The sequence below is a fragment of the Drosophila virilis genome, chromosome X, assembly GCF_030788295.1.
Source record: "Drosophila virilis strain 15010-1051.87 chromosome X, Dvir_AGI_RSII-ME, whole genome shotgun sequence".
Lineage (NCBI taxonomy): Eukaryota > Metazoa > Arthropoda > Insecta > Diptera > Drosophilidae > Drosophila > Drosophila virilis.
The window spans coordinates 11,585,701-11,597,177 of record NC_091543.1 but is presented as its reverse complement, the minus strand read 5'-3'; the positions used below and the strand labels follow the sequence as shown (position 1 = coordinate 11,597,177).

The window sequence follows — 11,477 nt, the reverse complement described above, 5'->3', positions numbered from 1 at the left end:
AAGTAAAACTGAATTTATTAACTGAATTCCATTTAACTTTTTGATAATGTCTGTAGTATCGATATCGCATCGATAAAGACGTTAACACCTATTTTTAAGGACTAAGTTGGTCCAATAGCTGGCACTAGCAGACATGTTTCTTAAATTAACAGAGACCAATTGAAGTATCGATAACATGCGATATTTTGATACTTCTCAATTTGCGACCAACAACTGAAACAGACGTGCTACGGATAAATGAAATTAAAGCGGCAATTTACATAAACACAACAACAAAATGAAGAACAAATATGAATTCGACGATGATGTTGCATCAATCTGTGAATCGACGGTAAATATATATAAATATATTGATATACTGCCATCAAAATGAAAACCAAATAGAAAAGCCAAGCAACTGTAGCCATCTCTTTCTAAACGTTGCCGAGCTCAATATGTGTTTTTCATTTTGCTTCATTTTCCAATATGTGGCTAATTATTGAATACCCAACGCCAGGCTGCATTAACCGAGGGCTGCCGCCTATCTGTGCGCATGCACAAGACCGACGACTGGCCGCTGGCCGAGATAGTCAGCATCAAGGAGCAGGACGGCAGGCGCCAGTTCTATGTGCACTATGTCGATTGTGAGTAGGATAACGGAGGCAATGTGATAAACGATCAACAATTGGGCCTTAACTGTTTTTGTATTTGTCGCATTTGCACAGTTAATAAGCGCCTGGACGAGTGGGTCAACGAGGATGATTTGGACACGCGCAAGGTGCAGTTTCCGCGCCGCGACGGACCACAGACTGGCACCAGCACGGGCGTCACAACGCCCAAGCGTCATCATTCACTTGCGGGCAGTGTCTCGCGCCCGACATCGCCGCAGCCGCAACACGCTGGCCTCGGCGGCGTTGGCGGTGGCGTTGTTGGTGGCATTGGCACTGGCATACCACTAACTGGTTCTGTCGGCTCAATGGGCGGCGTCGGCGGCGGCAGCGAACTCGTCAATGGCAACAATGTGCTGGCGGCGGCTTTACAGAAGCGCATCAATCGTCGGCGCAAAGTGCACGGTAACTCCGGCCATAGCCACAGTGCACATCATTTGCAGACGCTGCAGCAGCAACATCAACAGCATCAGCAGCAGCAACAACAACAACAACAGCAACAACATCAGCAGCAGCAGCAGCAGCAGCAACAACAACAACAACAGTCGCAGCAGCTGCAACAGACATTACAGACATCCCAGACGCCGTTGCATGTGACCGGCGATGGGGGTCTGTTGCCAACGACACCCGGCAGCGTCGGCGGAGGAGGAATAACATCTGCAGGCAACGAGGATGGCTCGCAGGATGGCAAAATGGCGACACCCAGGCAATCGGGCAGCATGGTTACACATCAGGATGATGTGGTGACGCGCATGAAAAATGTTGAAATGATCGAATTGGGTCGTCATCGCATTAAGCCCTGGTACTTCTCACCATATCCGCAGGAGCTGTGCCAAGAGAATTGCATTTACATATGCGAATTTTGTCTAAAGTATTGCAAGAGTCGCAAATGCCTGGAGCGTCACTTGTCCAAATGTAATCTACGCCATCCGCCCGGCAATGAGATCTATCGCAAGAACACAATTTCCTTCTTTGAGATCGATGGACGCAAGAACAAGGTGTATGCACAGAATCTCTGCCTGCTGGCCAAACTGTTTTTGGACCACAAGACCCTCTACTATGACACGGATCCGTTTTTGTTCTACATCATGACCGAGTTTGATTCACGCGGCTTTCACATTGTTGGCTACTTTTCCAAAGAGAAGGAGAGCACCGAGGATTATAATGTCGCTTGCATTTTGACTATGCCGCCATATCAGCGCAAGGGCTATGGCAAGCTCTTAATTGAGTTTAGCTACGAGCTGTCCAAATTTGAGGGTAAAACCGGTTCGCCAGAGAAGCCACTCTCGGATTTGGGCCTGCTCTCCTATCGCTCCTACTGGGCACAGACCATACTCGAGATTTTGATTAGCCAGAACACCAGCACGGACGGCGAGAAGCCCACCATTACCATCAAGTATACAATATTTCAATATAAACAGCTTCATTTTTGAACCACCTAATGTATGTATGAACCGAATTGCTTACAGCGACATCTGCGAGTGCACTTCCATTAAGAAGGAGGATGTGATCTCCACATTGCAGAATCTTAATCTGATCAATTACTACAAGGGCCAGTATATTGTCTGCATCGGACGGGAGACCATTGAGCAGCATCAGCGCGCCATGATGAAGCGCAAGATACGCATCGATTCCAAGTGCCTGCACTGGACACCCAAGGACTGGTCGAAGCGCTCCAAGTGGTAACTACATTGCTAGCATTGACGTTTGGGCGTGTCACCACACGTCAAGTTGTCACTGAAGTGCCACAGAAATATCTAATCTTTGCCATTTTCTCTTTCCTAGAATGCGCTCAACTGCTGCTAAATTAATAAATTAACAAATCACTTAACCCCGCCGAAAGTACAATAAATGTTTGTCGCTGCTTGAAACGCTTGCATCGTCAACATTCCTACTTCTTTATACATATTTATCTCATTATTATTATTATTATTATAATTATTAAGACCAGATTCTCGATTAGCATTAGCAGCTAACGAAGTTCGTTATCTTTTTGTTCCTTATAGTTATTAATTATACTTAATAAAGAATTGTAAGCATTTTCAAAAGGTTCTCGCTTGTATTGGCTCAACAGCAAATATAGCAAATCTATAAATTGTTTCAAATTTAACGTACAGCATCGATACAGTGTTAAAAAACACTTGAATTTGTTACAATTTTAAGTTTTTTTACTTTGATTTTTTTAATGGATAAATTCATGTGTACATAGCTAAATTTACAAATTGTTATGCATATGGACAAACAAATTAAAGCTTGGAACTTATAATTATAAATTTTTTTTTTTAATAGTACTAAAGATATTTATACAATGTTGTTAATTAGATTGCGGTGGCTGCAGCTCAATTGTCAATTGATCCATTGTCGCAAGCGTGGATAGCTCAAAGCCGTTCTCCACATTGTCCAGCGTGGTGCGCAGCGTTTTGAGCGCCTCCCGGTTACTGGCAACATTGAGCTGATGCTTGGCGAGCTTGATGCGCGGCCGATGTTTGCGCTCCAGCTGCAGCTTGCACTCCTCCAGAATGCGCATGTCCATTTCGTTGGGACGCTTTTCGTTGGCCAGAGCGGCGCTCATTTCGGACAGTTTGAGACTTGTGTTCGACACATGGGTGTCGAGTATGTGTGAGCTCTTCGCGTCCAGTGTCTCGCACAAATTGATGTTTTTGCTTAAGCTGACAAGACGCGCAAATTCACGTTGATATTGGCGTTTGGCTTCGACGAAATTGCGCGCATGCTCCTCCACTTGGCGCTGCATGTTCTTGGCCTCTTCTGTGTACCGTTTGAGGGATTCCAGGTGCAGCAGGTATTGTATGTCGTCAAGGCTGCTGTTTGTCGTGTTTGTTGATTCCATTGTTTTCTACCTCTTAAAGACAAATGTAATTTTTATAATGAAATATTTGAGTTTGTACTTTGATTTGAATAAGGCACGAGTTGCTTATCGATGGCAAATGCCTGAACTATCGATAGGCACGTAGGCATAGTGATGGGCAGTGTTGCCGGACTAAGCTTAGATTTATAGCAGCTTTCGTTGTGTTAATGCATACAATTTGTTCTGCGGTTGGTATTTCTATAATTTATTTGTAATATCTGCTGCATGGTTACATCCATGCAACCCATACAAATACAAAAATGTCCATATATAAAATTGTTCAAATTCTATCAAACAAATTAAGCTTGGCTGTTATTAGTATAGATCTTATGTGATCATATTTATTTAAATTAAAGAAATCCAAAAAGTTCTTCAAATGTATATTTAAAATGTTTACATTGTTATATCGAAAATACATAGTTTTTGTTTTTAACTTTTTTGTGCTTTTTTAAGTGCCAACCGTGATTTAAGCTAGAACGATAGTTTTACTATCGTTATCTGCTATCCTCGATAATATGTAAGTGCTGCCAGATCGAAGCGAAACACGTGTTGCCGGCTCATTGAATAAACACAACGCACGGCAATTTAGCATTTATTAAATTTGTTTTAATATTTGAAAAGCAAACGAGAATAGAATATTAAATAATTTGCATAATGGCGCGTGGCAAGAAACAAAATCCGTTTGCAGCTAGAAAACGGCAAAAGCGTGCAAATGTAGGGAATTGCTGCCACTATCAAAAGTGTAGATAAAACTTATTTTTCTTAAATGTTTTCGCTTTTTATGTTTGTTCTTGCAGGGTGCTCCAGAGCGTCCCGATCGTCGTGCCGAGCCCTATAAGGAAATTGAGCGCGATAATGCGTCATTCATTAAATACTATCACCTGCAGAATATCTGCGCCAACGAGGAGGAATGGACACAGTTTTTGGCCAGCATACGCGACAATCTGCCCACCACATTCCGTGTGACAGGCTTCAAGGATGAGGCGAAGGCGCTGTTGAACATAATCAAGACGCAACTGTTTACCGAATATGTGCGCGCTGTCGCTGAGCTGCACGAGCTGCCCGCGGAACAGGTGGAACGTCCACTATGCCTGCCCTGGTATCCCAATGGCTTGGCCTATCAATTGCATTTGACACGCAAGGATATTCGTCGCTCGGAGCCGCTCTTTCGGCTGCACAACTTTCTCATTGTTGAGACGAAGGCGGGCAGCATAAGTCGCCAGGAGGCGGTGTCCATGATACCGCCACTAGTGCTCGATGTGCAGCCCACGGACAAGGTGCTGGACATGTGCGCGGCGCCCGGTTCAAAGACAGCGCAGCTCATTGAGGCGCTGCATGCGGCGCCCGAACAGCACAAAATACCGCCGGGTTTTGTGCTGGCCAACGATGTGGACAACAATCGCTGCTATATGCTGGTGCATCAGGCCAAACGGCTCAATTCGCCCTGTCTGCTGGTGACCAATCACGACAGCAGTTTCTTTCCCAATCTGCTGCAGACCGATGCCGCCACCGGCAACAAATCCATACTCAAGTTCGATAAGATACTGTGCGATGTGCCCTGCTCGGGCGATGGCACGCTGCGCAAGAATCCCGATATTTGGATGAAATGGAATCTGGCGCAGGCATACAATCTGCATGGTGTCCAGTATCGGATTGTCCGGCGCGGTGCCGAAATGTTGGCGGTTGGCGGGCGTCTGGTCTACTCCACGTGCTCGCTAAATCCCATTGAGAATGAGGCGGTGCTGCAGCGCATCATTAAGGATGCGGATGGTGCACTGGAGCTGGTCGATGCTGCGCATCTAGTGCCTGGCCTTAAACACAAACCGGGCATGACCAACTGGAAGCTGGCCACCAAAGAGGTGGATGCCGTCTATAGCACTTTTGACGAAGTGCCCGAGCAGCTGCACACGATTATACGCCCGGCAATGTTCCCGCTGCCCGCCAAAGAATTGGCCACAATTGGCCTGGAAAAGTGCATGCGTGTGCTACCACATTTGCAGGACAGCGGTGGCTTCTTTGTGGCCGTCATCGAGAAGCGACGACCATTGAATTTCGAGAAAAACGATTTGCAGGATTTGCTGCAGCAGCAGCAGCAGGCCGAAACGGCGCCGCAGCCAGAACCTAAGCTGGATGCGGCTGGCAAGCCAGTGGAGGAGAAATCGACGCCATGGGGACCACAGCGCAAGCGACGTCGCCTGCATGGCTACAAGGAGGATCCGTATGTGTTCTTTGGCGAACAGGATGCCGACTACGAGTCCATTCAGCAGTTCTATCAGCTGGACGAATCGCTCAACAAACGCTGCCTGCTCACCCGTTGCCAAACGGAGCGCAAGAAGAACATTTACTACTGCTCGGAGCCAATACGCGATCTGGTCCTAAACAATGAAAAGAACATCAAGATTATCAATACGGGCGTTAAGACGTTTGTGCGCTGCGAGAATCGCCATACGGCGCATCCGTATCGCTTGGCCCAGGAGGGCCTGCAGACCTCGAATGCGTTCATTGGCAATAGTCGCCGCATTCAGGTGGAGCGCGATGATCTGGTGCTGCTGCTCAACTGCACGGATCCAACGAAGCCGCCGTCAACGCTTGAACTGAAGCCGGAAACACAGCAGCGCTGCAAGGAGCTGGGTAAGTGACAGGCATTTGAATTGCCCATTTTGTATACCCGCCTGGCTAATCCATTTGCCACATCCTTGCAGGCATTGGCAGCTGCGTACTCAAGTATGTGGACGAGGCGTTTACCCTCTTCATTGTTGGCTGGCGCGGCACCTCCAGTCTGCGCGCCTACGTCGATCGCGATGAGACGGTGCACATTTTGCGCCTGCTCGGCGCCGATCTAAGCAAGTTTGAGGTCAATAAATATGAGAAGGCCAAGGAGGCAGCTGCCGCAGCAGCTGCCGAAGCTGCTGCAGCAGTCGATGTGGCAGCGCAAAAGGCAGAGCCGGAGGAGCTGCAAGAAAGCGTCGGCTCGGACCAGGACTAGCACGTACAACTAAAACATAATTATTACGAAATTAAACTGACCACAATTTTTGTTTTCTCATATGTGTATAATCCAATTACACTCTATGCTGATTATCCACCCAATTATTAGCTCTGGCCCCAGTTGCTGCACCGCTTTAAGCATTCGCGCGTTTTGACTTTTGAGATTTTTTTGCTCTCATTTGCATGGTCACACTTGTAAAATGGCGCAAAACAAGTATCAAACAATCGACTAAAAAAGTTGCATTTATAGTGTTCAGTGGTATGGGCAGCAGTATAGGCGCGTTTTGCATGCATATAAGTGATTTTTTTTTTTTGTATTTGTTCAGTAAAAGTGTGTTCAATTCTTATATTTGCACGCGTTTAACGCGCAAATTATATTACAATAATATTACATTTATTTGCAAGCATTGCGAAAATTGCCACGTTTTTCGAACGGTTTCGGTGTCATATGACTATCTGGCAGCTCTACCGGCAAAAGTGTGTTAAAACTGTGTTAAATATATAAGCGAAGCGATTATAATTTGACTTAAGAGCGTGGTTAACGGAATACGGCAAATAATCCGAGCAGCTGAAGTTAGAAAGCGATTAAAGATCATCTCAGCATAATAAAAGCAAATATAATGGATATAATGGATGCTTGAGACTCGAGTGCATCGAAGCAACGGTAAATTGGCTAATGCGTACAATGGATGCTCCAGTGTAAAGCGTGCATCAAAGCAACGGTAAATTGCCTACAAGTGGTGAGTTTAGCTATTTACTTTTACCCTTATCTATATATGTACATATTTTATGCATATGCAAAGAGCGCCAATGCAATCAAATTTTAAGAATTTTTTAAATCAAAAGCGCACTTCGTTTTGTACGTTATGCGACTGCGCCAGCGGGTCGTTTGGCCGGAAGCAGAAATGCAATACATTGCCAAACAAATAAAAAAAGCCAGTGCCAAAAGTGACTAATATAAAAAATATGAGTTGGGCGCAAAAAAGGAGGTAAAAGCTCCAAAAGAAAAAAAAAATGTATTATGGTAATGTGACCATTCGCAGCGCATCAGCACGACACGCGATCGCTATCGATAAAACGAAATATATCGATATGCAAATATCGCTGCCAATCAAAGCTAATATAATATCGATGAAAACACGGCGAACAATAGAGACAAATTAAACGTATGCAAATCAAATGCAAAGAAGGCTAATAATAACGCCTTAAACGGACAGCAAGGGAATATGAATATTATCAAAAATGAGATGAGACTTTTATATAAACTTTACTTTAATATATAATCCCTGTACGCATCTCAAGTATTATACAAACTTGATGCAATTGGGCTGCCATCGCTTCAATCAAACCAGTCCAAGGCGGGCATCGAATTGAGTCCATTTTTATTGCCACCCACCGTTGGACCTTTTGGCAGCTGCTGGGACGCAATCGTTCTCCTTGTGGTAGTTGGCATTTCAATAATTCCACTATTGCTTGGATCGGTTGATTGCTGCTTTCGTGGTGGTACAACCGGCCTCCTTGGATTGGTCGGCTTTGATATTATTCCCAATAAGCTATCGCCCATGGTTGAGGTTTTTGGCAACTGCTTTAGCGGAGGCACAACCGGCCTCCGTGGGTTAGTTGGCTTCGATGTTATTCCTAACATATTTTCATTGACGTTAAGTGTGTTTGGTATCGGTTTCTTGGGCGGCACAACCGGCCTCCTTGGATTCGTTGGCTTCGATGTGATGCCCAATATATTTTCATTTAGTTTCAGCGTGTTGGGCATCGGTTTCTTGGGCGGCACAACCGGCCTCCTTGGATTCGTTGGCTTGGATGTGATGCCCAATAAATTTTCATTCCCGCTTAGAGTGTTTGCTATCGGCTTCTTGGGCGGCACAATCGGTCTCCGTGGATTAGTTGGCTTAGAAGTTATACCCAATAAGCTATCACCCATGTCAGGAATTGTCGAGGGCTGCATTTGCAGCGGCACGAATGGCTTCCTTGGCTTTACTGCCACACCGCATGCGCTGCCTGCCGGAGCTCCTGCAAGCATCGACTGCTGTGAATTAGAATGCTGACCAGATAAAGTTGGCATGGAATTGACCACACCAAATGATTTCCCTCCCATTGTGGCAGTTGTTGCTACTGACAACCGTCCAGGAATAGTTGGCATTGATTTCTCGCCCACGGCTAGAGTTGTTTGTGCCAGCACGTTCCTTGTTGTACCAGCTCGCTTAGATATTGGTTCAGACAAGCTTCCATCTGATGGCGTTGTCAGCTGTGTTGGCTTCTGTTGTGGAACGAATTGTTTACCAGCCGTGGCTGTCATCGAAATCGAGCTCCCTCTTAGGTTCGCCTGCTGCAGCTGTTGTGGAACATATTGTTGCCCAGACGTTGGCTTCGAATTGCGTCCACTTGAGCTCACTCCCATGGCCGGAGTTGCTTGAATTTGTTTCTGTGCTGGCACCACCGGCCTCGTTGGCTTGGTTCGCTTGGATGTTATGCCACACAAACTTGCATCTATTGGCGTCTCGAATTGCTGTTTCTGTTGTGGCACAAATGGTTTCCCAGGAATCGTTGGCCTCGAATTGCGTCCACTCAAGCTCCCCCCCATGGCCGGAGTAACTTGTGTTTGTTTCTGTGCTGGCACCACCGGCCTCGTTGGGTTGGTACGCTTGGATGTTATGCCACACAAACTTGCATCCATTGGCGTCTCGAATTGCTGTTTCTGTTGTGGCATCAATTGTTGCCCGGCCGTGGTTGGCGTCATCGAACCAAGTACACTTGAGCTCCCTCCCATGACATTAGTAGACTGTGGCAGCCTCTGCACTGGCACCACCGGCCTCGTTGGGTTGGTACGCTTGGATGTTATGCCACACAGGCTTCCGTCGATTGGCGTCTCGGTTTGCGGCTTCTGTTGTGGCACAAATGGTTGACCAGCAAATGCTGGCATGGCATTGGTACCGCAAGCGTTCCTTGCCATTGTCGGAATCGTTTGTTGCTGCGTCTGTTGCGGCACAAATTGTTGACCAACAAATGGCCCTTCCATGGCTGCAGTCGCTGGCATCATCGGTCTTGTTGGATTGTTGGTTCGCTTGGTTGTTATTCCATCTGTTGGCGTTGCTGGTTGCTGCTTCAGCTGCGGTATACAGGGCTGGGCAGGCGTGGTTGGCATCGAGTTGGGACCGCAAGAGTTCCTACGCATGGTCGCAAATGTGGACTGATGCATCTGTTGTGGAACAGATGGTTTTCCCGGAGTATTTGGCATCGAATTGGCAGCACACGTACTCCTAGCCGTGGTCGGTGTTGTTGGCTGTGGCATCTGTTGCATCTGTTGCGGCACAAATGCTTGCCCCGGAGTTGTTGGCCGCGCATTCAGTCCGCACGGATTTCTTGCCGTTGTCGGCGTCGTTGGCTGCTGCAGCTGTTGTGGAATGAATTGTTTTGCCGGCGTAGTTGGCTGGTTCGATTTGCCGCCAGCCGTTTTCCTTGGCGTAACCGGCAGGGATGCGCTTGCAGGCAATGCTGCAGTTTTTTTCGGCTGCTTCTTCAAGGCAGATGCCTTCTTTGCTGCAGCTGGCCTCTTCGGCAAGGGCAGCTTCTTTGGAGCAGTTCGCTTCAATTTCACTCCACCAACCAAGCTGTCGTCCACAGTTGGCTTCTTTTGCAGCGCCTTCTTTGGCGTTGGGCTAGCCTTCGGCTTGGCCATCTTTTGCTGCAGGGCCACGGACTTCTTTTGAATCTCGGCAGCCTTGGCACGTATGTACTTGCGCTGGCTGCTGATGGCCTGCTGGCTTATATCCTTGTCACTTTTGAGGTTCCTAACGGGCGCTGCAGTCGGCAGGCTGGCGTTTGTATACCGGTTAGCTATTGTGTCAATGGGAGTTGGCTGGGATATTGGTTGTGGATCGCTAAAGGCGGGAGGCAGATTGTTAACGGAGCATACGATATGCTGTGGCTCCTTTTTCGGTTTCTTAGCCTTGGTTGGGCCAATTGGGCGCTTCTTCTTTCTGGCTGGATCGCCGCCTTGGGTAATCGCTTGGCAAGGGCATTGAAGCGGCACCTTAAATTGATTATATTCCTCAAGCCTATCAAGCATGGTCCGTTTGCCCAACGTTCTGATCAGCTCTTCGCCCCTGGGAAACTTTTCCTTTAGATTAAAGCAAGTTTGCACCTTTTTACCAGGCGGCGGCATCAGCTCGGAGGGCTCACGACCAAGCGGTCGCAACGGATCCTGCGAAACGGAATACAAATTGTGCAAAGAGCATCGCGAGACAATCGCACTCACTATTGGTTTCAGATATTCCTTGTATTTTTCACGTAAAACCTCTGTTTTTTTTCTATAATCTTCCATATTACATTGAATTTGCTTCGTTTTTTTATATATATATAAATATTTTTTTTTTGGTTTTCTCTCTCTTCTCTGTTATTATTATTTTTTGTTGTTATTATTATTATTATTTGTTTTTTTTTTTTTTTTTTTTATAACACTGTCGAGAGTACAAACTTCAAGCACTGACTGCAAATGGTCGTGAATTTGCTACAAATTAAGTTAAAAGTCAAGGCCTACTCGATTTTGTCACCTTTGCTTCTCCTTTGCTTCAACCAGGGTCCATGCGTCAGGCCTTGCAGAGGCAACTTTGATAGCCAGAGAATCAATCAAAATCTCTAAAACGGTGTGTCCTGACTGACTGACGGCCGGACGGACGGACGGACGGGCGGACAGACGGACGGACTGACGGACGGACGGACGGACTGACGGACGGACAGACGGACGGACGGACGGACAGACGGACGGACAGACGGACGGACGGACGGACTGACGGACGGACAGACGGACGGACGGACGGACAGACGGACGGACGGACGGACAGACGGACGGACGCACAGACGGACGAACTGACGAATGGACAGACGGACGGACGGACGGACGGAGGAACGGACGTACTGATTGTCGGACGGACGGATTGACGGACGGACGAACTGACAGACTG

At 47.0% G+C, this 11,477-nt stretch overlaps 4 protein-coding genes across 4 annotated transcripts; 2 read left to right on the top strand and 2 right to left on the bottom strand.

Annotated features, from left to right (window-relative positions):
* Positions 1-172: 172 nt before the first annotated feature.
* Tip60 (Histone acetyltransferase Tip60) lies at positions 173-2,695 on the top strand. The gene is made up of 5 exons (XM_032439932.2): positions 173-331; positions 497-623; positions 705-2,043; positions 2,117-2,329; positions 2,433-2,695. Coding segments are annotated over exons 1-5 (1,734 nt in total). The 5' UTR covers positions 173-277; the 3' UTR covers positions 2,434-2,695.
* A 115-nt stretch (positions 2,696-2,810) lies between these two features.
* On the bottom strand, positions 2,811-3,593 carry dgt4 (dim gamma-tubulin 4). Its single transcript, XM_002057269.4, has one exon. It carries the CDS (start codon positions 3,493-3,495, stop codon positions 2,962-2,964), a length of 534 nt encoding a protein of 177 aa, XP_002057305.1. The 5' UTR covers positions 3,496-3,593; the 3' UTR covers positions 2,811-2,961.
* Positions 3,594-4,048: 455 nt separating this feature from the next.
* Nsun2 (tRNA (cytosine(34)-C(5))-methyltransferase Nsun2) lies at positions 4,049-6,561 on the top strand. Its single transcript, XM_002057268.4, has 3 exons — positions 4,049-4,227; positions 4,311-6,144; positions 6,216-6,561. Exons 1-3 carry the CDS (start codon positions 4,168-4,170, stop codon positions 6,497-6,499), a joined length of 2,178 nt encoding a protein of 725 aa, XP_002057304.1. The 5' UTR covers positions 4,049-4,167; the 3' UTR covers positions 6,500-6,561.
* A 1,194-nt stretch (positions 6,562-7,755) lies between these two features.
* On the bottom strand, positions 7,756-10,944 carry LOC6633771 (proteoglycan 4). The gene is made up of 2 exons (XM_032439931.2): positions 10,772-10,944; positions 7,756-10,717 (listed from the first exon to the last, which is right to left on the bottom strand). Exons 1-2 carry the CDS (start codon positions 10,835-10,837, stop codon positions 7,841-7,843), a joined length of 2,943 nt encoding a protein of 980 aa, XP_032295822.1. The 5' UTR covers positions 10,838-10,944; the 3' UTR covers positions 7,756-7,840.
* Positions 10,945-11,477: the final 533 nt, after the last annotated feature.